Genomic DNA, 27594 nt, shown 5'->3' on the forward strand with positions numbered 1-27594 from the left:
CTTGGTTACACCGAAACTAGGTTAAGAATAACTGTAACAAGTTTGTGATAAAGTGATTTTTTCCTTTAAATTTTATCTTTTTAGTCCATGATATAATATGTAATTTTTTTTAAATATGACGAAAAAACGAATTCAACTTTTAAGAATACAATTTAGCGTTATACATGAATTTAAAGAAAACCCCTTTGAGAAATATTGAAGGAAAAGGGCACAATCGGCTATATATCCAAAAGTAACTTCTTCTTTCAGCTTTTGTTTATTGAAAATTCAATTGAAACGGTTTTTGCATTCTATACTTTAATTTCACCAGCTTATTTTACGTTTTCGAGATTCGAAAAATCAATAATCAGGAACGTCAAATTTACGGAAGGTCTTTTTTAAAAAATAATGGGAATAATATTTTCTTTAATAGTATTATCATTGAGAAAAAAATAACTGATCAAGTTGCTCCTTTGTAATATCGTTTATAATTTTTTCTCAAAATTCCCTGCATTTTCAATAATTTTATTTAAGAAAAGATTTTAACCGTTTTTAGACAACTTACTAATACATATATTTAAAAACGATTATTTTTATATTTATCAAGAAATCTCGGAACATATATAATTTCTTAGAAGAAACTGCTATTTTTTTTAAAAAATCCCAATGCAGCTACTAAAAAGACGAAAAACGAAAATCCATAGAAATTTTCAAAAATGTTTTTAGAAAGCACAGTCCTGAATTAAATTCTAGTCACTTTCTATAAAATCGGTATTGAATTTGAAAAAAGAGAAAGAGATACGCTAATAAGAAATACGTAATGCAATAAAATAAACAAATCAGGAGCTGATGAAAATTATAGAAAAATAAACTTCTCCTTTAAAAATAAATAAAATAAGGACCTAAATCAAATAACAAATAATAATAAATCAATATAAACAAAATTAGTGATAAAAACTTTAAATATTTTTAAAAATATTATTTAGTTCAGAATTTTATTTTAGTCTACCCAAATTTCTGCTGTATAATATTTATATTTATTTTTTGCTATTATTTCTTATTCAAAGAGTTTTTGTTAGCGTTTTCATCACTGAGATTTGATAAAAATTATTTTAAAGTTATTTAAATTACTTATTTATTAAATTATTTTGAATCAATTTATTACTTCAACATTTTAGAATCTTTAGTTTTTTTCGGCTCATTAAAATTTTTTGAAATATTTAGAATTCTATATTTTTCTATTTGCAATTCCATTTCAGTTTAGGAACATCAGTTCTAAGAATAAAAAAATAAAATATCTGCAGCTAAATAAACAGTAAAAACTATTAAATATCGCCTGCAGTTATTTGGAGAGAAACGTTTGTATTTATATTGCGAAAAATGCAATTATATAAAATATTTTTTTTATTCTTAGAGCTGTTTTTCTTAAGAGGAATTTCATGTAAAAAATCTGGAGTTTTAAACATTTTAAAAAATTCTAAAGAGCTGGAAAAAAATCTAAATAGTATTAGCAGCTATTTTAAATATTTTGCATTTATTCTTACCGACTAAATTCAAGTTTTGCTAATTATTGTGTATTTTTACGTTTGTTCATTATTCAAAATATTCAAAAAAAGAAATTTAAAAATAGTAATATGTGTATTCGGCTTTATATATTTTTTATATGTGCATTTAAAAATTGTCGAAAATGTATTCAGCTATTTTTTTTTATCTTTAAACGTTTTTAAAAAGGAAGAATGAAACACTTTCTGTCTTTAAAAAAAAACAATAAGAAATTAAAAAAAAAAAAAAAGATTCCCTTCCTTTTTTTTCACGCTAATATTTTTAGTATATGTAATTATCATGTATTTTACAGAGAAACTATTTTTTTTAACAAACAACAAATTTTAGATTTCTTTTTTTTTATAGAACACGTTTTACATTAAAAAATGTTATTTATTTGGAACTTTTTTGTCGTTTCATATATTAAAATTTGATTGAATAAATAAATTTCAATCAAATAATTTAAAGTAAGACCACTTTCATGATCATTTTTGTTTTTTTCCATCTTAAAATTTAAAAGGAGAATCAGCTATCAAAGTTTTCGAGACCTCATAATTAGTTTTTCCAGTCGTTACTTATACCTATAATAGATCAAATAACTTATAATTTAAAAAAAAAACAATTCTTGCGGTGCATAATTATTTATACTAAAAAAAAAGCAATTTTTATATTTAAGACTTGAAACCGCTTTCTTATATTCACATACTCGGTTTCAAAAATGAACATTATTATTTATGAAGACGTTCGTTCTCAAAGTGAAAACCTGTTGAATTCTTTATTTTCTGTTGAACCTGCACAAGGCCAAGAATGAAAAACAGGCAGGTAGTTAAAAGTGCAACTACTCATTATAATTTCTGACTGTTGAGTTAACTGATTTAATGAATTATGCAAAACTTATGTTTAATATAACATTCCTACCTTAAATGTACTTACGTCCATTAAGAAATATAAATAAGAGTGAAAAATTTCCGTGACATCACACACAGAATTGCAAAGTCATCGCCTTCAGTTATTTGGAGAGAAGCTTTTGTACTTATATTGCGAAAAATGTAGCCGACCTTGTCAATGTTGAAGCTGCAATGTCGAAACTCAAAACTGCTATAAAATACGATCCCACGTAATTTATCGTTTGCTTTTAGAGGAATGCGGATTTCGCACGGTAGATTAAAAATAACAGAAGCTAAAAGGCATTGAAATTCGCCCACTAAATAGGAATCTGGAAACGGGAAAATGACCAGATGTGTATCGAGAGTTGATAACAGAGATGTCAGACTCGAATCCAGATGCGATAAATTGTTTACGAGGGATATCGATTAATGAATTTCGCGATGATCAACTACCTTCGATTTTTCAGGCCCTCTTTGTTCCTAGCAATTCAGTTGGTGTTGCTGATACAATGCTGGACAGGTATGTAATTGTTTTCATTTTTCAAAAAGTATAATTAATTTCTTGTGTATGCAATAAAACAAGTTATATTTTCCTCATTGGAAGAAAATGTTTTTCTGAAAGTGAAACTATAAAGGAAACTTTTGATTGCCACGCAAAGGATATTCAATATTTTTATTATTTAACTTCTAGAACTTTTGAATAAATTTCTATCACCTCTTCTTTAAGTCATTAAGTTGAAGAAGATTAACTCTTAAGTCATTAAGTTAAGTTAAGAATTAAGTTGACAATTATATGAAAAAATAAACAATAATTATATATAATTTTTAAATTATTTTAAAAATTAAGTTTCGATATTCATTAAAAATAACCATAAATTTAAAAAATCCATAATATTGGATACTTATTATTAAAATGTGCATTGTTTCAGCAAAATCATACTTTTAGAAATCTCTATTAATAATAAAGAAGAACATGTATATGTGTGTGTGTGTCCTAGCGCTTAACAAAATAGCCCATTAGACTTAGAACTACCAAACGTGGCACAGCAGTACTGTGGAGGATAAAAATGTGAAACTCAGAACATTTTTTCAAAATGTTAATTAAAATTATCTGAAATGTTGATATTTCCCACAAGAACTGCCTGAAAATATTATGGGACAAAAAATGAGTTTTACATCATTTTAAAATTCAAAACATTATTTTATAATTGATACTAAATCATTGCTTAATATATTTTTATTTATTTCTAACTATTTTTTTTACAAATATTTCGAGGCTTATTTTATAATAATATATTTCGCTGTTGCAAAGAAATTCAAATCGTTTTCATTGCTGCTACAAATATTTCATCCTGGATTTCTCTTCCGCTGTTGATGTTGGAGAGATAAAGATGCGACTTAATTTTCGATGATAAGCTGGATTGTGTTTAAAGAATGTTTTTATTAAACTTTCTGAAATTTGGATTGTGTTTAAAGAATGTTTTTATTAAACTTTCTGAAATTTGGATTGTGTTTAAAGAATGTTTTTATTAAACTTTCTGAAATTTGGATTGTGTTTAAAGAATGTTTTTATTAAACTTTCTGAAATTTGGATTGTGTTTAAAGATTGTGTGGTGGTTCTGAAATTTGGATTGTGTTTGTGTGGGCTGTGGTGGCCTGGTGGTAAGGTCTCGGCTTCGGAACCGGAGGGTTTCAGGTTCGTGTCCCGATTCCACGGAAGAACCGTCGTGTAAGGGGGTCTGTTGCACGTTAAATTCGTCATGACCAAACGTCCTCACGCTGGTGTGGCGTGGTGTGGAGAGGGGAGTGCCAGCTCAGGTGTCGTCCTCATCATGTGACCGAGGTTCAAAATGACGAGGTCCGTCCCAAAATAGCCCTAGTGTTTCTTTAAACGGAACGTTAATATAACTAAACTAAACTAAACTTCTGAAATTTGGTTATATTGAAACGCCGCTTGCGCTGCTGACACCAGGCGAGGCGAAAAAAGAGAAAATCATGACAATCGACTTTGAAGACATTATTGAACCGATAACCCTACCGAATCTTTGGGAAGTGAGGCAAAAACGCGAAAATATTTAGGTAGGAGATCGTACGAGTAGGGTCACCGGACTGACATCCTTGAAGATCCCCGATATCCAAAGCTGACAATTGCCAGTTGGTGAGAATAGCTGTCATCTTATTTCAAAACTAGTCGCTCCAGGCGGCCAGCTGGTACATTGGGAAAATTGGTAATATTTGATTTCAGAGAAATCGTATTTTATAACTTCATGAATCCGCCAAATTGTCTATCATTAAAGCTTTGTTATTTTAATAATTTTATTTAAGTTTATTATGCACATGAGCGTTTCATTTTAATTGACTTAGTTAAACTATGTTTATCGTGCTTTCTAGCGGAAACAGTCCCATAACATCACAGCGATATTTAAAACGTAAATATAATCTATCTTATCTTTTCACTTAAACTTCGTGATATTGCATTTTCACTTTTTTATTTGCCTTGTAAACTACATGGATATAAAAGAGAATTCTTCTTCTTTTTTATTTTTTTTATCTTTCAACAGAGGAAAAATATAACGCAATGAAATTGATGCGATGAATAGTATTTGATGAAACAATAAAAACGGTTGGCAATTCAGAGCAACAATGTTATCTATTGTTGGAAATGAATCAAAATTTTATTTAAAAAATCAAAAATTCAGCAAAAAACGGCTATTATATTGGTGTCATTAAAACAAACAATTCTTAAAATTTTAAAACGATGCAAAATTTATTTTGCTACAATAATATTTTTGAAACTTGTCGCTGAGAAATGCCAAAAATCAACTTAATAAACCTAATTAAAATTTAGAATTTTTTAAGAAAATGCATTGAATTGCTTATTCCAGCCATCTTGAGTATATCTATGCAAACTTAGGAGCTCTATACCTCTGTTCTGTAGAGGTACAATATTATAAATAGTATTTTATCACCTTTTACATCAATATTATAAATATATATTCTTTATTATAAATAGAGATATGCCAGGTTAATAAGTTTTTTTTTTTTTTTTTTTTTTTTGCTTTTAACAATGGGAGAAAGTCACGCATTTCTATTGTTAAAAAAAACTAACAATGTTTTTGTTTTTTTTAATTCTCAACTTAGAGGGAATTATTGCATGCAAATCAGAATATAATACCCAAAACGCAATGTTTTGAATTTTGAAACTATGTAAAAAATATACTTATAAAATAACATTTCTTGTAAACTCTAAAATTTTTGCTGTAAAACTAAAAAATTATGCTTATTTATTAATTCATAATTTTTTTTTTTTTAAAATCTCCATAAGGGACAGATTTTTCCATCTTCCAGTGAATAGCTCTACCATATTTGGTATCTCTGTGTCTAACAGCTTGGCATGCTAATAACAAAACATACGCATAGAAGGACTTCCAGGCACACACGCACAGTCTTCTTCATTATTAGTGTATATGTTACGGAATTTACTGGCCCGAAATCGGCCAGTTCGCGAATTGGACAGCCAGTTCGCGAATTGGCCAACGTTGCCGTAAACTTACCGGCCGATGTCCGATCTTTTCTTGAATTCGGACTTTGGCCGGCCAATTCGTGAAGTGGCTTGGGACGATCGGCTAAAGTAGGAAGAAAGAAATCAAGAGCAGATTGTTTTACACACTGTTAAAAATGAAGTATTTAAAAATGAGTACTTCTGTGTACTGTTTTTATTAAAGTACAATTGTTTCAGAAACGAGTTTAAATATGTGACACCTTTGAGTTAAAAATAAGCTTGTAATATATAAAAATATGATCTCGTGTTATTCTGTTCTCATATTAAAGCCATAATAGAAATTATCCAGTGAACTTATGTACTGTAACAACGTGAAGGATATTAGATTTGCGCCCTTCAAAATGACGTATTATATCTTGAGCAAATGCGTTGCGTATCGTGCATGAATACAAAGGCAAATTGTGTACTCAATTTATCAACTACCTTTAAGGGTGATCCTTAGTCTTTTTCTACTCTATAGACCTAATGTTAAAGATCCCAGATCACATTGTCTCTCGAAATATCGCTTCAAAAAATGAAACTTTTCGCAAATACAAATAGCAAATATAAGGGCTAATTGAAACAAATATGGTCAATCTACCATTATCACATCGGGCTTTGGCCAAGGATTCCCAGCCACTTCACGAAATGGCCAGCCAAAGTAGAATATATAATATTAATTGCAAGTACTTTGGACTTTGGCCAAACCTCTTGGCCAAAACGCGAATTGGCCAGCCAATTCTATAAAGTAAGATAGTTTTCTTCTAAAATATTCTTTTTGCAAACAAATTTTAATTCCTTGTAATGTTCACTACTTTGGAACGGAATGCGTTTTAGTGTCTTTCTGGTCTTTGTGCCATTTCATTTGTGACGCTAGCAGGAACCAAAAACAGCAACAGCATGGAGATGGTAAAAATGCCCGTTGCAGACCAACTAAAATAATAGATATTTGTTTCAGATATCGGGAAACACAAACTATATCCACTCCAGAATAGACATAACATACCAATGAAAACAGCAACAAATCTGGACAATGAAAATTGACCGTCCAAACTTGCCATACATCTTTCGCATCCTTCGTAGATCAAAAGCAGGGTTTGGTAATCTTTAATACAATAACAATGGTTCATTCGGATGCTAATATGTTTGTATATACTTTGCAGATAGTTGCATAAGAGATTGTGATAAATAATGAAAAGAACGAGTACTGAACTCGTAACCACATAAAATAATAATTCAAAGAATTCTTCGTTCATATTAACATCCTCGTCCAAGTAACAGCGAAGTATATTTCCTGAAAGCACTAGAGTTTGAATACAAATAAAATATGCGAGTAAAAGATACTTCCTGTTTTGAAAGCCACCTGCTTGACACATTTTAAATACGTGATTTGTATTTTGGACTATTCGAAATAATGAGAATCTCTTTTTGTGAATAAAAAAATAAGACAGTTGAAGTATTATTGTTACGAATAAGTTTGTTAGCTGACTTTTTGTATCGGAATAAAACAAAAACATAAACACATGCAGTAGAATTTTTCCCTAAATGATTATAAACACAAAATATTTCCCGAAATGATATGCCTTAGAAGAATTTTGCTGCTTCGTTTCATTTCTCAAAAAATTATTAGTCCTTTCCGATAGTATTTTATTCGTTTCAATACCAAAGACTTGGAAAAGAATAAAAATTGCTCTAAATTCTTTTAAAAGTGAAAACTTTCCAACCCGTCCTTCTTTAGATGCAGTTCTGTTAAAGATTTTGTTTTCTTTTTTTCTTTGAAGTATAACTTTTTTAGTGATTTCATCCTGGATTTTTCGAGAAAAGATTTTTTTTTTTTTCCTTTTTTAAAGTTTATTTTTACTGGAGCACTGTTCATTTTGCTATTTCTCGTTTTTCTTAAGCTGAAATCGAAGAAACTCAATTTTTATTATTAATTGTTGAAAGTAACCATATAAATAAGTGTTTGTAAAATAAGGAAAAAATAATACAAATCCCATGTCTACAATTTTTCTCCCTATAAACATTTTCATGATATTTTATATTAGTCTTAGCAATTGCAGTATCTTGATATTTCAGTATCTTCATTCATTTCTTACATTTATATTTGGAGAATAAAGCGAGTAAAAAACTATAAGCATTTTGTTGAAACACGATGTGCAGAAATTCTTCTGCTAAATTTTTAAGCTGTAAACAACAGAAAACATTTTCTCAAATTATTCAAAATTTCTTATTGTTAAAAGTGATCAGATTTAATAATGCAACATTGTTTACATACCTATACATTCAAAGAACAACTTGGTAAGTAACTCTTTTGAATAATACATAATCTTGAAAATCTGTTGCCAAACAATATCGGTATATTATCTGTTATTGTTGAGGTTTAGAGTAGTAGATTTAAAACTACAATGAATTACTATTAAAAAAAATAGATGGCGCAATAGCATTATATGCAAAATTATGAATATTTTATTTCAGATATCTTTAAAATAACTAACAATATCTAATTATACATTTCTACCAATAATTTATAACATTCATTTCTTACCATTAAAATGGAAAAAAAAAATATCCTGACAAATTTTAACATAAATCTGAAAACTGTTTTTAAAATTTTGTTTACTCATTAAATGTTGGAAAATTCTCCTTTTTATTCAAATATCGACTCTGTCTTAGGCACAAAATAATAATAATTATAGAAATAATAAATAAATTTATTGATTTTTGTTTTCAAGTCCATTCTTTTTACTCCGCTTTTGTTTCAGATTTATATATGAAATAAATAATATTTTAATAAGTTTTCTTTTTTTTTCCCATGAGAATATATATACCATTATTTTATGGGCTTTTAAATACTATGTAATTACATTTTTTTGTCATTATAAAATTACTATCACGCAATTGCTATTAATTACGTAATCCTTTTACTCCGAGATTCAAAATACCGTTTATCATAAATATATATAATTTTACTAGCCGCCTTTGGCGGCCAGCCGGTTCGCCAATCTTAATGTTCGTTAAAATTTTAATAATTAAATATTTTATGCAATTCCTACTTTAATAGCTTCTTCATCAAAATATTTTAAAACTTCAAATTTTGATAGTCATATAATTCTCTCATAATATTATAAACGCCTTCAGTCATAACGTAATATGTATCTCTCTAATTTTCTTCGTAGAATTTATGCTTTAAATTAAAGTGGAAAGGATTAATCTGCAATTAATATAATAATATTTTTTACTGAAACAAAGTATTTTTTTGTAATATGATTACTGAAAACAGTCACTGAGCGTTTAAACTTTATGGGCACTAAAGAATATCTTTCTTAATTTATGTAATATCTCAAGAATTTGTCAACAAAATATTCTCAGATTCATTATGACCAGAACGATTAATTAACAATGTTTAATTTTATGCATCAAACACTAAGAAAATAAAACGAATCGTTTAAAATAATCGGTTGAAAACAGGTTTAAAAAAAACTACTTAAAAAACGATGGACATAAAACTATAAGCATATACAAAAAATATATATAACTAACATAAATACAATTTAATTACAAAAGCATGCAACTAACCTAAAAATAATTTAAATCATCCGTTGATAATGGTTGTCAACAATCAGAACACAATGCGCATGCGTGAATTTTCAACGCCAGTTACGGTAACGCAAATGCGTCAGTTTTTCTACGCCAGTTGGGGTAACGCTATGCAGATTAGAAATTTTTAATTTCCTTTATTCTGTTTTATTTTAATTCAAAAGTACTTAAGAATGAATCTGAAAGATCGATTCATTAACAATGTTTAATTTTAAATGCATCAAACATTAAGAAAATAAATAGAATCGTTTCAAATAATCAGCCGAAAAATCGTAAGCCTAGCCTCATGACTGTTGGGAAAAAAAACTGAAGCTGTATAGTCATTTGGCGGTGAGGAAAATGAAGATTTTTTTGGCGGGAAAGTTAGTTTTTAATTAATAATTAAAATTCCAATTAAAAATTCAAAAAAAGGACTATCCTATCTTTTAAGTTAGATCAAACTGCACACGGTGTGCAAATTTGATTAAAATTGGTTAAGTAGTTTAGGAGTCCATCGCGGACAAACAACGTGACACGTAATTTATATATATTAAGATAGAATATAAAACAATTTATTAAACATTAAATATTCAATAGTTTTCATTCGCAATGATTTAGCTAATTTGGTGTTTTTAATTCATGTCTAGAATGATTTTTAGCTTGCTCATTAGATTGATCATCTTTAAATCGATGCATATCTTTAAGTTCTTTTGTTTCATACACTTAAAGCTATTTGAAAATGAGTGGGGGAGGGAGTTGGATCAGTAATATTTATTTCGGTATGGATTGAAATAATTGAAATTTCTCAACCAATACTCTGTCTTAATCAAATAAAAAGCATTTATAATCCGTTCGTCGAATCAAGAGAATTAAAGTAAACACATGGGTTGCCAAATAGCTACATTTTTGGCTCACTTTGCTAATTTGGCGATTTCTTTCCTTTCGCTTTTATTTTTGCTCATTCATTTATTTGTGATAAATTTTATAGCACATACTTCAGAAATCACTTTCAGAAGATGATTTTGGGGAATTTGAGGGGAAGGGGGAGTAATTATCACGGAATCTACTATGTTTTCTATAATAAAGCAGAAGCTCAGACTGTCTGCTAAAAAAAGTACAGTCCGAGTAGATTAGTATAGACTATTATAGTTGGCGTTCCTGGCAAAGTGCCAGATGTTTAATCATCGCCAATAAAGCAGGCGTGTTTATTTGGTTTCGCTCTATCAACTCAGTGAACAGATCAGTACCATTCAGATCTTGTTTACGAGTATAATTATGAAATACTGTTTTATGTAAAAAGTGAAGCTTTAAAGCATTCTATTTTTTTTAAAACAAACTGAAAAAATTAAATTTGGGTTTCCACTGGATTCTGGTTTGTGTAGTATAATTTGGTAACTAAAACTTTATGTTGTTTGTTAATTTAAATATCGCATGTAAAATATTACCAATGTTAGAACCACAGACTATCATTTTTCCCCCTACCATTTATGACTTATTTGAAATATATAATATTAAGTATTTTCCCCCCTATATAATAATATGCGACTTGAAATTATATCAGGTAAAACTGATTTCGAAATTATATATATATATATATATGTAACTAGCAGTACCCGCACAGCGTTGCCCGTGGCACAGCGTCCAAGAGGAAAAATTGGCTTTAAACTGAATGCCGGGTTTATACTCGGCTAGTTATAAGACGGCTAGTAGGCAGCGCATGCGTACAAAGGTTGAAAAATGCTGTTCGGTCGATGGCAAGTAATTGTCCCGACGGGGAAACAACATGCTGCAGTATTGAATTGCATTTTTTTTTTTTTTTTTTTTTTTTTTTTTACTGCGCATGCGTTTGTAGAATTTGGTGAGTTCTTTTTTGGCGTGAAAAAATTAATCACTTATCATAGATTTATTCCGACATTTTTTGCTCTTTGTTCTTTCTGATTCGAGGTTGTGTGTGTGTGTGTTTATTTGTCATCTTTTTCTTTTTTTCTATTGAGGTATGTTGTATTTAAATTGAGGTATGTTGACCTGTTTTTTTTTTTTATTTTACTACGTTTCTTTGTGTAATTACCCATCATTTTAATACGATAAGCAGAGAAAAAAAATTAGGGGTACCAAAATGGAACTTTTTAGCCAAACATAGAATACCTGAATCTATCTTGTGAAATTGTGGCATAAATCAGTTCCTTTCTGCGCATGCCCTGCCTACAGTCATACGAGTGTAAACTCGACATACCCTCCACCCTATATAACATGGACATGTCACACAAAATCAAACAAACATAAAACTATATTTAGAAATTATCAAAAATAAATATAAAACAATTTTTTATAGCACACATTCAAAAATATTTAGTCTGTTAAGAAGGTAAAAATAGGATATATTCATAGACAAAACAATTCATTAAAAATATACAGTAGAAAAGCTATAATATAATATAAAATTTAATAATAAAAAATTAATATTATATAAATTATATAATATAAAATTTAAAAATGTGCAAATAAGTCGTTGAACCCACTGTTCCACACTTGTTTTTCAACTCTGTATAATCTTATATGAAAATAAAATTCAGCTTGCTTCATAATATTTCTTTGAAAACTATATTGGCTGTTTTTCTTCCTGGTGCCAAGACAAAAAGATTTTGTTTGGATGTAACTCTAGAAAGTGTCACATAAAGTTATCCATGAGAAAAGCATTCTTCGCTTGTGTCAATTCCAGCAGTGTGAAACGTTTGTACTCGGGCTTTATTTATTGTCATGGCGAAACAGAACCTAACTGGGAACGTTTAAAGGAAAACCGTAAATCTGTTGGAATGAGAAGGATCTTTGGTATTAAAACTGATTTTCCAGTACAAGAACCAGTTAAAAGTACTGCCTCAAGAAATTTTAATATACAATTATTTTCGCTAAAAAAATTTATTTTAATGCCAAATTCCAGCGAGTACTGCTTCAAGGAGCAACTTTGATATACAATCATTTTCTTCCCCCTCCCCCCCAAAAAATAGTTTAACACCAAATTCTAGCGAAATGGCCGATTGTGGTGCGAACGACAGCAATAGAGTTTCCAATCGTAAGGTTCCGATGAACGCTGCAGTATTTTAACAGAAATATAGAAAAAAAAAATCAATAAATGCAGTAAAATGAAATGCACACAAAAAAGTTTAATCGAAAATAATGAAAGTAAGCAGGAGTATGTACAGCAGGAAAAAATCAAGGGAAATGAACAGGGAAAATGGAAATACAGTAAAACAGTAATAAAAAAAGTTCAATTGGATAATGAACAGCTTCTTCACCATCCACAACTGCGTCCATTGAATAATAAACTTGGTCTGGGGTATCGAGTAAAGATAGTGTTCATTAGTAAGAAGTGAATGTGATGGTTCAGGAAGGGGAGGGGGGATTTCTTCTAAGTTAATTTTCCCTTGTAAACAACACATGCATTTTAATTCATCTTAACATTTTAAAGCCGGACAATATGGTCAGACTATAGACATTATTCCTATTGAAACCGAAGCATTATTTCTCTAATCCATACATGGATCGTAATTCAGGGCGGAGTACTGCTTTTCGGTCCAAATATCAGAAACGTTTGTTCTTTCACTTCTTACGCTCTGTCTCAAATTTAAATGTCTTTCTCTGTCAGCAGACAGGCGAGATTCATTCTGTCTCTGTAATTCAATTGCAGTGCGATTTAAAGAGAGACGGTTACTCAATAGACAACGGACATTCTTTCTCTGATATTCGAAGTTTCTTGATGAAAGTTTCTTTCCTCTACTCTTTTATTATCGCGCAATAAACGAAGAGTTTTGGTATTTAATGTACACTGGCCAAGGTTGGATTTCCTTTCTTAGGGCATAATGAGTTTTGAATCGCTGTTTAAAATCAGACGTAAACAAAGAAATATATCGCATATGTGTATCACAGTTCTTGCTATTTGCGCATGAGCAATTTGAGGTTTTAGTACATGCGTTGAAAACTGCAATGCACAGATACCGCTGTTTTACGCATGCGCGAATCGTAATAGGAAAATAATTAAAATTGCAATTATAAAACTCCTTTTCTATTTTGATATGACTTCAATATACTAAAACCTTCCCCAATAAATGCCCTACAAAATGGTACAAATATCTCCAATATTAGCTTAGTTTTTCTCTTTCTAATAAATAGACGCTTCCAAGAGACTTCATTTTATACTATGTATAGATGATATCTTTTCATTTAATTAAAATCCTAATCCATCGTTTCAATAATTCAAAATGTAATCACATTATATATTAGAGGTTATGAATTTTGAAAGAATAATAAAAATGAATTAATTTAAATCATGATAAGAAATCTGCTTATCATTACCACGCATATATTTTCATTTCTGTTTATCTATACCAATAATAAGGCTGAATATGCATGTTTGTGTTGGCCTGGAGGGGGAAATTATCTTGAAGATATTTTTTTTAATTTTAAGAGGATTTTTAATAATTAAAAATTAATCAAAACTTTAACGATTTTCCGCTGTAATATCTACGAATATTGTTGCACAAAAATAAATTTTACTCTGTAAATTTTTTTTTTAAAAAAATCGCAATCTTAATGTTGCCCTTTTAATAGTCTTGTAAATTTTTCCTGGACTTTTGACAATTTAAAAAAAAATTATTTACTTTATTTTTAATAACAGATTGCGTTGTTGCTCTGAAATTGCTCTAAATGACCACTGAGATCGGGGTCATTAACCCGGCATCCATTCACTATCTTACAACTATCAGAGAAACTCTACTTCTTACCATGGAACTAATTGCGCAGGAAGGTAATATTATAAATTCGTAACATTATATTAGACCAACGGACTTGGAACAATCGTCTGAAATGACAATAGCTTGTGTGTTTAAAAATTAATATTAGATCTCAAATTTAAATACAGTGGATAAAAAAAGTTTCCGTACGGAAGATAAAATGAAAATAAACTAGCCTAATTTCTCATCTTTGCTTTTTATCTTTGTAAATTACTTATATATGGTTAATATGAGTCTAAAAAATTTTCAAAATAAATTTCTTTTTTTACAAACCACAACACGTCTTTTAAAAATTTTTAAGATAATTGACAGAATGTCGTACAAAAAAAGTCTCCGTCTGCCATATGCAAATTCTTTCTAACATGTTTTAAAACTGACCTTCAATAAATATTCGAGGTTTGTTGGTTTACCAAAGTGAAGAAACACAACATAGCAACAGTTGTTTAATTCCAGTTTCTAGATGATCGTCTTAAAATGGAAATTCCAAAAGCCATTCAAGAGTTAGTTATCCGGTTGTGAAAAGATGGATTATCTATGAAAAAAATTAGTGAAATAACTCACAAACCAAAGTTTACAGTGCAGTATATTAATGAGAGAACATTTGGTGATAGTGACAGATCCGGAAGACCACTGAGGTTAAATCGCTTGCATAAACGAATTGTCATGTGTAAGATGGAAGATAATCCGCAGATTAATACACCTCATTTGGAAACTCCTTTAATGGTTGATTACAACATTAAAGTCACATTTGGAACGGTGGAAAATGTCATTTAAAAAGAAGCTTATAATGAACGTGCGGCCATTAAGAAGCCTTTTGTAAGTATTTTATAAGTATCTACATCAGAAAAACAGCGTTTCGAGTTTGCAAAGAAGCATGTAAACAAGCCTCTATCTTTTTACAAATCGGTCCTTTTACGAATCGGTGCCAAGAATTAATCGCCAAAAACCTCGCCAAGGATGGCATATTAGATTGAGCTAAAATGCTAAATCCACACCGAAGATTAATATTTCGTAACTACTGTACATAAATGCCGTTCAAGGCTTTCGGTTTTTGCAAGAAAGCGTGAAAGTTTAGAGAAGAGCAGTCCGGCTGGTTTGTCTTGCAAATTACACAAAAATTGAAAAAAAAAAAAAAGTCTTTTTCAGTTTTTAACAATGAAAAGAAAATCACGTATTAAGTATTAGAAGAACCAATGAAAACGTTTGGAATTTCAGACCAATAATGCATTCTATTTTTGGAAATCAGACAAAAAATACTTTAAAAAATTTGCCACAATTCATCAAAAATTTGCGAGACTATTAAATTGATATAATTAAAAAGCCATTTTTTTTATATTTTGAAATGGTGTAAAATTTATTTTTAGGAAATAATATTTTCGAAAGTTACCTTTGGAAAACGTTAAAATTTAGTTTAATTTTTTATTAATTAAAATTCTAGTTAAAATTCAAAAAAGTCGCAACGAGATGCACATTCCCACCTTCCACGGTAGAAATGTCCTAAATTAGGTAGCTGTAGGCCAAACATCTGACTCGTAGAGCACCAACACAAACATGCACATTTATCTTTATTATTAGAATAGATTAGATTTTAGATAAATAAATTTTAGTTAGATAATTAGATAAATAACCTTTTTTATTCGTATTTATTTATTTAGAAAACGAAATGTTTCTCCCTCCATTGAAGGCATCACTAGGAGGCTCCTGATTTTCAAGCTGTATTAAGCTTTAGATTCAAGTAGAAAAAGAGATTTCACTTTCACTCTCTAATGAAACCATAGTTTATATAAAAACTAACCAAAGTTTATATATAAACTTTGACAACCAGCTGATTCACAATAAATATTAATTCACCTCTTTTGTAAACACAAAAGAGGTGAATAGAACACAAAGAGGTGAAAAACCTCTGTTGTGTTTACAAAAGAGGTTTTTCACCTCTTTCACCTAAATTTAAATTAACCTCTTTTGTAAACACAATATAATTTAAACTTTAAATTGTGACAGATATTAAAATCATGCAATTTTAATAGTATTATGTATGTTCTATTTACTGGAGAGGTTCAACTACACAATAAATAGAAAGAGTCATGTCTTAGTCGCTTTTAGTCACCAGGTGCTTTACCGTGACAGTTGGTGGTATTTATTATATCTTTAACGATAAATTTCTATCTAGTGATAAGTTTCATTAATGAAACTGTTTCCTTAATAAAGAGTCTCACTAATATCTAGACTTATGACACCATTGCATTATTAAAAATATTGCATAATCTGTTTCAAATTGCACATTGTCTTTTGCGAGGATGTAACTTCCTTTTCTGATTCCACATGGAAAACTTTTCTTATCTTTCAACATTAGAACAAAATCACACGATTAAATATTCGATGAAACAATGAAAACGGTTAGAATTTAACTGTAACAAAGAAATCTGTTTTTGAAAATCATGCAAAGAATATTGTTACGAAGATGCAAAATAATAATAATAATAAAAAGTCACAAAGTAACACAATATCAAGTTTATTCGCCTTAAGCTACTCCTAACAAGCAGGTTAAGAAAAATCCTTCCATTGCTTGTGGAACTCCAAATTTATATAGAAGTTTATAGAAAGTTCTAGAAGCTTCTATTTCATTAACTAATGAATAACAATAAATTTATATTAACCAATGAATAACAATAAATTTATATTAACCAATGAATAACAATAAATTTATATTAACCAATGAATAACAATAAATTTAAATCCAACCTTAAATGCAATGTCGCGTGGCTGAGATTTGAATCGCGGACCTCGCGCTTCGAAAGCTCGTGCTTTACCTCTCAGCCACGCTATGTACAGATCTTCCTTTTTGCGACAATATTCTTTTAAAAACTGTCGAAATTCAGGAGGAAAAAAATTAATTTAAATATATTTTAAATACCATAACAATTACATTTTTTTAAATTTCAGAATGGATTTTTAATGGTATTTAAATTAACTTTTAAACTTTTAATTCAATATTGTTCTATAGCATTTTCAGAATTTAGGGGTGGAAAAATATAAGTATGTCGCAAGGAGTATAAAAATATAAATATAAGTATGTCATTTAATTAAGTAAATGTAATTAAATAAAATTCCAAAAATATCATCTCGAGTTGCACATTCTCACTTTCTGAAGCAATTTTGTGGCAATATTTCTATCACATGGTTTGACCTATAAAGTGGCACGCACACACAAACCAACAAACTTCCTTTATAAACAAAAGATGATTACTTTTCAAATGATCCGCATCAATTTTAATTAGATGATTTTTAAGATTTAAAAATGTATATAGGGGTAATTCTTTCATATAGGAATTTTATAACATCATAAATTTGTAAAAATTACTGATAAAATAACAATTAAACCACCGAACATCTCCAAAGCTTTCTCGTATATTCACCAATAAATTTGCTATCCCAACGAACGACTTGCATGACACTGGCGTACGAAATATTAATAGGCGTGAATTCAGCCTTTTTTTCTGAATCTATCATGCCATCATTGGCGAGTTATTTGGCGATTAATGTCTGGTATGCAGCTAATTGTATCCGAAAATCGAATTTCTGCTTTTGACACGATTTTCTCAACCTATTAGAACAAAGATTTTACTCAAAGCTGCACATGTAGTCACAAAATACCATACCAAATTTGATATATTTAAGTCATTGCGATTTTAAATTAACGCGTTTACGTGTTTTGAAAGTACAGACCGACGATGGCCAATTCCTTGTTAGATTTGGTTCAAAATTTGATTCAAATTTTATCCACGAGGCTCTCTTTGTTTTGTAATTATCCTGTTAACTTATATTCGAACAAATAGACAGACAGACTTCCTCTGAATGCAATTTGCTCAAAATTTGATAGTTTGGTACAACGGCCGTATTCAAAATTTCCTCAGTCTAGTACAAAAAAGGTTTGAGTTATCGTTGTCACAGATAAACAGATTTTATGCCAAAAATAGGCTTTTCGAATTCGGGCATATATGAAACTTGGAGATTAATCAAAATCTCGATTTCGAATTTTTTGACTATTACAATAATTTCTCTACTCAATGAATTCGAAAAAGTAAAAATTATAGTGGAATTATGAATTGGGTGAGACATTTAAAAAATGATTTTGCTTTCGTTTTATTTATTTGCATATTTTATTTTTATGTACTTATTTATTTGTTTTGTTTTAGGCATATTAGCTGCTAACGAAGTGTTATTATCCTGCTCATTTACGGCAGGAACATGTGGAATGTTTAATCGTCCTGATTCCAGAGCAGATTGGAGCAGGGAGTACCTCACAATAGGAGGGAGATACGGTACTGCTATTTACTCTATGAGCATTATATTTGTCCTCTGTGAATAAATTCCTTATAAATATTTTTGAACCAACTTTTTATATCAGTCTTAATCTGATACCAAATTTCATTCTTCAAGCTCAAAGCGTTCATGAGTTAGCTTTGTCACAAACAGGCAGACAGACATTTTCCAAAAATGCGTTTTCCGAATTGCGGGAAGTCTGAAACGTGGAGATTCGTCAAAATCTCGAGTTCGAATTATATGCTATTACTATACTTTCTCCTTACAACGTATACAAAAAAGATTTAAAAAATTTGAAACATCTCAATTACAAAATAACTAAAAGAAACATGAAAATCTTTCGATACGGATAAAGAAATTTGAATCTACACCTCCTATTTGACTTACTTCTTAAGGTCCTTTTATTTCCTTAATACCATAGCATTTCACAAGAAATGCTTTTCTTCAACGCTTTTGTTACAGAATTTAGTATAATAGTGTATTGAAGAAAACTGACATCAAATCAAGGACAAAAAGTGTCCTTGAGTGATGGTGACAAGAAGGTGGTTTGTATGATTTAAAGGACAAAAATCACGGCCAAAGAAAAGCGACAGTAGAGGCGATATGTATTTTCTTTCGGAGGTGTCGGTAAAGGCGGTGGCCTCCGGATTGGTTATGACCTTCAGAAGGGTCAATAAATGTTCTTGTCCGCTAAACCGGAAGCCTTGTACCTAGACGCAGTATTGAAACTGTGTACTAGCCGCTGTATTATGGACTTCCTATTTCAAACTGCATTGAAGTTTTAAGTAATAAGTGCAACATTGAATTGCTCCTCCGTATTGAGAAATATAATATTCTTAGTTTGTCCCAACTTTTCATTAACTCAGTTCTGTTTTAATTCGTACTAACGTAGAAGTTATTTTCGATAAAAAATTTATCAATAGCATCATTTAGAAATTAGAATAAACATGAATTTCTTATGTGTAATACCAAGGATTTTTTTAATGGAAAGTTGTAATGATTTTATGATTCCTCGTTGTCCGTTTGAATCTGGATTGATTGTATGAAGTATTTATTTTCATGCTGAATATTTTCGGAAATAATGGCAAAAAGTGTAAAAATTTTATTTAATTAATTAAATTTAAAAAAACGCTCAGTAAGTTGCTCAATCCTTTACTTAAAATGCAATTAACTGAAATTCGAAGGTATCTTTTTCATTCGACTTTCCTATATAATTCCATTAAACTGAGCGTTTTGCGTTTAACGAAGAGAATAGAATCCATATTTTGGGCATCTCTTTGTTGACTGATAAGGTGAAAACTTTATACATATCAATAACTTTGGTGTCAAGATGCTATACTAAATTTCATTTATGTTATTTCATTTTTGTGTCTTTGGGTTATCATTGCACTATGAAGGATAGAATAAAAATATTTTTAATAAAGAAATTATAATTCAACAAGATATTTTTAACTAACTAATTTAATTAGAAATGTAGGTTTAAAAATAAATTTTCCTTAATATTTTTTGGAAAATTATTTCATTTATTTCTATGGAATTGCTTAACTGTGAAATATGAACTCATGAGAATGCTCTGTCATTGATTTTTTTTACATACTAATACGATATAGTATCTACTTTCCAGTTTTCTTATAAGAATTTGCATTGCCAGACATTATCGCGGCTAAGGGAAGAGAGACAGCAAACACTCTAAAGTTATAGCAAATCCGCAAGCAGCTAAGAAGAAATGCGAATTCCCTCCTCTCGTGTTGAGATTTCAGAAAATAGCGCTTCGCAGAATAGTGAAGAAAATCAAGTAGCAGTCTTTGAAGCCTTTCTTTAGACCAATTGGGTCCAAATTTAAATACAAATCTAAAATTTTGATCACAAAATGACGTATGAAATTTAATTCATCTACGTCGGGCCATTTTTGTGTTATTGTCTCATAAATATGCAACAAATGTCAACTTCTTTAACAACTAATTTTTAAGTCTTTTCTTCTTCTTTTTTTTTTTCAGAAAAAAATTCTATAAGAATGAAAAGAAAATCAAATTAGTATGCAATTGAATTGGATTTGGATTTAGATCTTATGTTGTAACATATACAACTTTCAAAAAAATGAAAACAAATAGAATATAAAACAAATAAATATTTTCAATAGAATTTGAAAAAATATTAATAATGAATTCTGGAATTACCCGCTTTTGCCACTAATTTGTTTCAAGTATTCGTATAATGACATCATAAGTCAAGTGACATCAGCCATCATAAGTCAGGTGCATGGTGACATTAACTCAAGTGAGGTTATTCGGTGATGTCAATATTTAATAACACTGGAAGACTGAATGTTTGGTCGCCTTGAAAAATTACTGTAATGACGTCAAAACCAGTTTTTGTTTTCAAGAACAAATTTGCAAAACGTGATGAGATCAAAGTCTTTGTAGTAACTCAGACCTTGAACAGAACAACTAAAATGCAACGTCAGAAGATTGCGTAGAATGCTGTCCAGATAATCTGTTGACACTGTCAAAGGTAGAAAGTGTTAGCCAATTTGATCATCTTTTCCGATCATAGAAAATCGAATCTTGGTGAATATACCAAAGTACGAACCCTTTCTATTCTGTGTTTACGAAATGAACAAAATATTCTTATCTTCACAAAAACTTCGATATTTTGATGAATCTCCACGTTTTAAACATCCATGAGTCCCCAAAACCCATTTTTGGTACTAGGTTTGTCTTTCTATAAACACAATACTTGAAAAAAAAAAATGCAATAATTTAGAAGGAAAAACATTTTTCGCTGTCTATATTCTAAAATAGAATATGTAAATACGTACAGATGTCCATCATCGTATATGTGGATTATAAATACATTTTTAGAATATCATAATTCAAAAACTTAACGATTCAACTCGATGAAATTTGATAAAACGCTTTACCATCAGAATTTTAAGTATTTATCAGATTTATATTGAATATTAAATCTTACAATGTCTTTCATTTTTAATTAAAAAAAGAGTGTGCCAAACGATTTTTATATTTCATAGTTTTTTTTAAGCTACAAAAAAGAATAGAAAAAAAAACCAAACGATTTTTTAAAAGATTGAAAGCTAATCATTCAATACGATAACAAAAGCTTTTAAAGAATGATACAAAATTTGATTGAAGATTATGAATAACAGTTCAGAAGCAATTAAAGTAATTAATGATTTAAATAATCATTATACTTAATTACTTATTATACAATATTTTCATTAAATGGAAATGTTAATTTAAATAATAAAATAATCCTTTCTGTGCATATAAACAAAATTTTCGATCAATAAAAATTTAACTAATTAATTATTGTCACAGAACTTTAACAAAAACTTTTTTTATATTTAATAATATTTGTGAACAAAATTTGAAGAAAATATATAGTTAAGATTTCTGTAGCGCATTATTTATGAATTTCCCTTTTATTTAAATCGGTTAATTAGAACTGTAATACTTTCTTCCACTTTTTTAGAATTTAATTTCTATTATTAAAGGTTACGCTATGGTTGTACGAGGCAATGCAGCAAACAACCACTTCGCCCGACTACAAACTCCCAACCTCTCTACTAACGATGCCCGAATAGGATGCATGAGGTTTCGGTACTTCATCAGTGGACGGACACCTGCTTCTTTGTCTGTCATCAAGCAAGGTTTCGTCACTCAGTACGTTTTCGCCAACGCCCACAAAACAGAAGACCACTGGGAGGCAGCTGAATTTGATGTTGAATTCCTTGGCGACAAAGTAATGGTGAGTGCATATTCAAATAAAAATTTCATAAACATACACAATACAGTGCAGTTTGCAAATATAATGAAGGAAATTGAATACGTATTTTAGACTTCCCTCTCGCAGATTGGCTACAGAATTTGATGTAAATCTACAGCTTTATTTTAAAGACCAAGAACCCAATTTCATTTACCAGTCATGTTGTATTTGAATTTCTGCTTTACTTTCTTGTACACGCAGTATAGAGAAAGTATAATAATCGCTAAAAAAATTCGAACTCCCAGATTTTGACGAATCTCCACGTTTTAGATCCCCCCTGAGTTCGAAAAACACATTTTTGGAAAAATGTCCGTCTGTCTGCCAGTCTGTGAAAAAGATAATTTAAAACCGCTTTGAATTAGACGGTTGAAATTTGGTATATCGTTTTTACGCCGAATATGTAGACTACTATAAAATTTTGAGTAAAATCAATTCTGATGATGCCAATCTGTCCGAATATATCTTAATACGATAATTACAAAAAGAAGACAGTTAAATAGATTAAATTTGATAGATTTAACATTTGTAGTGTGGAGATATCTTGAACGAAATCCAAGCGCAAGTTGACTGTTTGTCTGTCTGTACTTTCGAAAGCATGTAAACGCGATAATTCAAAAACTCAATTATATCAAATTTGATATGAGATTTTGTACACTACAAGTGCAATTTTATGCCACATTTTTGCTTCAATCGGTTGTGAAAAACATATCTAAAACACAAATTTTATTTCCAGATACTATTAACCGCATGCCAGGAATTAATCGCCAAATAACTTGCCAAGGATGAGACCCTTTCAGTAAAAATGCACCACTGCAAATTCAGGCCAAAAGTTAAATTCCGTAGCTATTGTGCGCTAGTGCTGTGTAAGGCGTTCTCTGGCATGACTAGTTTATTAGAGTGTATGCGAAAGTGGAGACTACTCTGATGGTATATGAAGATGATAGATGAATAATCTGTCGAGGTTTTTATTCAAATACAATACAGAAGTAATAGGTTGAACTTCACCCATCTACAGTTGGTGGAATTTTTGAACTATCGTATTATGTTATGCAGATGGACGACCATGAATTCCTTCAATGGATTTCGTGCACAGTTTGTTTTATCCATACTATTTTGGAGTAGTGACAACATATTAATCCTTACTACTACTACTACACACTTCCTTAAATGAATTCATAATCAATATAGTTTTAAAAATTACTAACTTTTTTTCTTACAACTTGTATTCAAGCAGGTCTAAACATAAAAGTTCACCAAATCTCAAATCTTTTGACATTAAAAAAAATTTTTTTTTTTTTGCCAATACGTTTACTTTTTGTGCATTAGAAAGCTTTAAAAGAAATCACAATGAAAATTTCAAATCATATTTTCTCTTTTAATACCTATAGCACTTTTGCGACACAGATATTAAAAGAGAATAAACATGTAAGAAGAAAGTATATAAAATGTAATAAAATATGTATAATACAATAAAAGAAAGTATGTAATAAAAGGTAAAGTTGTTAATATTCCCTGTCTCCTTTGATAAATTGCCAAAACATTAAAAAATATCACCAACTGAAGTCGCCTGCGATAAATTACCAACAAATTTCGACCTCGTATTTAAAATCGCCAAGAAAACTTTGGAAGGTGAATATCAAGCACCTTATAAAATATATATAATATAGTTTCTAAAAAAATGCAATAATTGTTTAAAAATTAAATTTCAAGACTTAATGAGTACCCTAATTCAAACCGTACCTGAAAATAAGAAAAACCAGAAATTTGTTAATGTGCATGTAAACACTATTATTGTAAAAAGTAACACATTAAATCATAGGATCCCAAAGAGGGTAATACCAAAAGGGAGGCAGTGAGAATGAAGCCTTCCATGAGGGCGAAGGCAACAATATTTTAATATTTATCATAATTAACTGTTATGGAAGAGGGTGCGTTGGTATTTTTTTACTTCTTGTACAGGGGTCGTTAGTGCAGAAAAGATTAGGAACCACGAGTTAAATGATTAAAATTAAGCACGAGATGCTTACATCAAGATAATACATTTTAATCAAATGTTGGATATGTTATCATATGAGAATATTTTTACTTCGAACCCTATTTGAGTGGATTGCTATTGAGGATATAATCACTTAGTGCCAGAAAAATCTCACTTTAAAGTATGTACCAAATTTATCATAATAGCAAATACCAGAAAACACTATACTCTGTTTCACCCTAACTTGACAGTAGTGTATATTCTAGGCATGCCGAATCGCAGTCTTCGTCAGGGGAACAGGGTTACTTTAAAGTACAAAGTTACTAGAAATGCAGATCGCTGGCGAAACTTTATCTCGCAAATTTTTCGCCAAATAGTAAATATTTATTTACTTTATTATATTATCACTTTATCGGAGATTTAATTGTTTCCTTATTTTCATTATTTTTTCAATATTATTGATATATTATTTTAATAAATCATTAATGTTATTTCATTTCGTTTCATCGTTTCTCAAAAAAAACCCCTAAATCTTTCAATATTCGGTAAAGCGTAGTTCGGCTAATGTTTTTCGAAAAGATATCTGTATCATCGTTCACATCTTTTAAAACTTTATCTAGTGTTGGGTTCTCATTTCTGCGAAAAAAATGCATGGATTTTTCGTCGAATACAGGATAATGTAAAATCATCATATTTTACAAGACCCGAATGTTTACCTACTGAACCTGGTCATTTCTTTCCAGGGGTACGAAACTTTATCTACAATTTGATTGATAGAATCTTGAGGGTTTCCTCGGAGTCGAGAATAAACGTTTAATATGTTTCTGCATGCTGCACTTTTTGTTGGTTTCACTCGTCTTGAAGGTGTACGCAGCGCAGTCGGTGATAACACTTTCTCTTTTTCAGTGATTTTAGAAGTGAATAAAAATAACGAACCGAATAAATATTCAACAATCAAAACTAATAACTACTAATGTGATTAATAGTATCAAAAATATCAGCTGGTAAAAAAGCGAGAATAAAAAAAGTACGAAAGATTATAACGGTTGCGAACTGAATGAAGCCGAGTTGGCGGAGACGTAAAAGAAAAGCGCGCCAAATATTTGACCTTGAAGACCGGTCCTAGCCAAAGTGGAATTCATTATCTCAATCTTTTAGCTTTATTCGTTCGTTTAATTTACAAAATACTTAACAGATAAGCACTTCTAACTTGAGAATAATTTTAAATACATACTTATAGAAAAAGGATTTCTGTAATTTATGCTATTATTTGATAAATTTCTGCGGATTTTAACTATTTAAAAGTCGGAATTGATGGGGAACTCTTTCCCAACGCGGAGCGTCACATTTTCTACCTTTTACAATACTGCCAAGTTAGGGTGAAACAGAGTATAGGAGATATTTCCTCCATCCTATCCCACAACACACGATTTAAAAATAGAAGATAAAACATAATACCAGCACGTCTTATTAGCCATCTTATCATCAACTCAGCTCTACTTCATACATTTGGACTTCATAACAAACCTGGCTTCTGTAACGAAAAACTAGAGGGAATGGTCTCCTCACAACTTTCTCGCATCCTCTGTAATAAAGGTATTATCCCAGGGAATGTCTTCCGTGGCAGTGGTACACAATGGTTACGAAATATTAATCTTTTGCGTGAATTTAGCGTTCTTAATGAGTCTATGGTGAAAATGCTTGGCGATTAATTCCTTGCATACGATAAATAGTATACCCGAAAATCGAACTAGTGTTTTAAATACGTTCTTCGAAACAGAAATTTGATAAAAATCAACACTTGTAATCACAAAATTCCATACCAAATTTGATTTATTTAAGTCATTGCGCTTTTGATATATTGCGTTTACATGTTTCTGAAAATACAGACCAATAGACGATCGATTCGGCTCAAAATTTCATAGAAGTCTACCCTATAGATTTTATCCTTACAACTCTTCGTTTTGTTGTTATCGAGTTAACTTATATTCGAACAGCCAGATAAAATAGACTTCCTATGCACGGATTTTGTTTAACATTTGATAGAAATCTACAAATTCGGTATAAAAACCATATACCAAATTTCATCTGTCTAGCTCAAAGTGTTTTTGAGTTATCTTTGTAACAGATAGGCGGAGGGGCATTTTCCAAAAATGTGTTTTTCGAACTCGGAAATCTATAAGAAGTTTGTCAAAATCTCGAGAATTTTTGGCGACTACAATACTTTCTCTATATTACGTATACGAGAAAGTAAAAATGACATTGAACGTATTCTGGTAAACTATTTGAAGTATTCAGCTCATAAAACAAACTTTTGGAATGAATTCACTTTCAATCACCAACAAATTTCGTCTTATCAAAAAAACTTTTCATAAGCGCCATCTGCTAATTTTTCATCACTCACTGAAGCTATCTGACATCCATTAACTGTGACTCTCTGGCATTAAAGGATGACAGTCTTTGCTGTTAAAGATACCAATTTTATCCATTTCAATAATAATAATGAGATTTTTTATTTTGAAATATAAATTTGTTCGCTGTAATTTCAAACCGTAGTTGATCACATGAAATGCATTGATTTCGAATACGAACCATCCGAAATATTTTGATACAAAGTAGATTTATGTTCATGCTATAGTCTTTCTACAGAGGTAATTTCAATAATATAACTGGAGTTAAAAGTAGATGATTGTAGTTCCGATTCTTATTAGTATTTTTATAAAGTTTCACAATATTAAAATTTTTATAGTGAAATTGTTTTTAATTCTTAAGTAAATAAATTTTTTAATTGATGCTTTGTTATATTATTTCAGTTTTACTTTGAAGCAGATACGAGAGTTCAAGACTATGGAGACAGTGTAGTTGCATTTACAGAGCTTACTATTTCTACTGGTTCTTGCCAAAACAAACGTTATCTTGGATAAATAAATTTTACTTTCTAAGATGATATCTAATTTATTCCTGTTAATTAAAAACTTTAAACATACAAAATTCAATGAACTCCAACCACACATTTCTGCCACAAAAGAATAACATTTATTCAAAATCAATACATTGTGTAACCAATAAATAATTCAGTTCATTCCAAAATCAAGATGAACATTGAAAACAATACACATTTGGCATTCGTCCTCTCTTACGCTATAAACTTAAAAGAAATATATTTTCATCAGTTCACTTTGTCACATAAATGCATGCACA

The 27594-nt window shown here is 29.9% G+C and overlaps 1 protein-coding gene across 1 annotated transcript; it reads left to right on the forward strand.

Annotated features, from left to right (window-relative positions):
• The first annotated feature begins 2430 nt into the window (after positions 1-2430).
• On the forward strand, positions 2431-27340 carry LOC129972208 (uncharacterized). Its single transcript, XM_056086244.1, has 4 exons — positions 2431-2928; positions 18509-18634; positions 22147-22400; positions 27207-27340. Exons 1-4 carry the CDS (start codon positions 2838-2840, stop codon positions 27315-27317), a joined length of 582 nt encoding a protein of 193 aa, XP_055942219.1. The 5' UTR covers positions 2431-2837; the 3' UTR covers positions 27318-27340.
• The last annotated feature ends 254 nt before the right edge of the window (positions 27341-27594 follow it).

This window comes from Argiope bruennichi, chromosome 6 (assembly GCF_947563725.1).
Source record: "Argiope bruennichi chromosome 6, qqArgBrue1.1, whole genome shotgun sequence".
Classification (NCBI taxonomy): domain Eukaryota; kingdom Metazoa; phylum Arthropoda; class Arachnida; order Araneae; family Araneidae; genus Argiope; species Argiope bruennichi.

Excerpts from the sequence above, each read along its gene's own strand:
- LOC129972208 (XM_056086244.1), top strand. The coding sequence starts at position 2,838 with ATGAATTTCGCGATGATCAACTACCTTCGATTTTTCAGGCCCTCTTTG. Across the intron at positions 18,635-22,146 it reads CACAATAGGAGGGAGATACG|GTTACGCTATGGTTGTACGA; the intron begins GTACTGCTATTT and ends CTATTATTAAAG. Across the intron at positions 22,401-27,206 it reads TCCTTGGCGACAAAGTAATG|TTTTACTTTGAAGCAGATAC; the intron begins GTGAGTGCATAT and ends ATATTATTTCAG.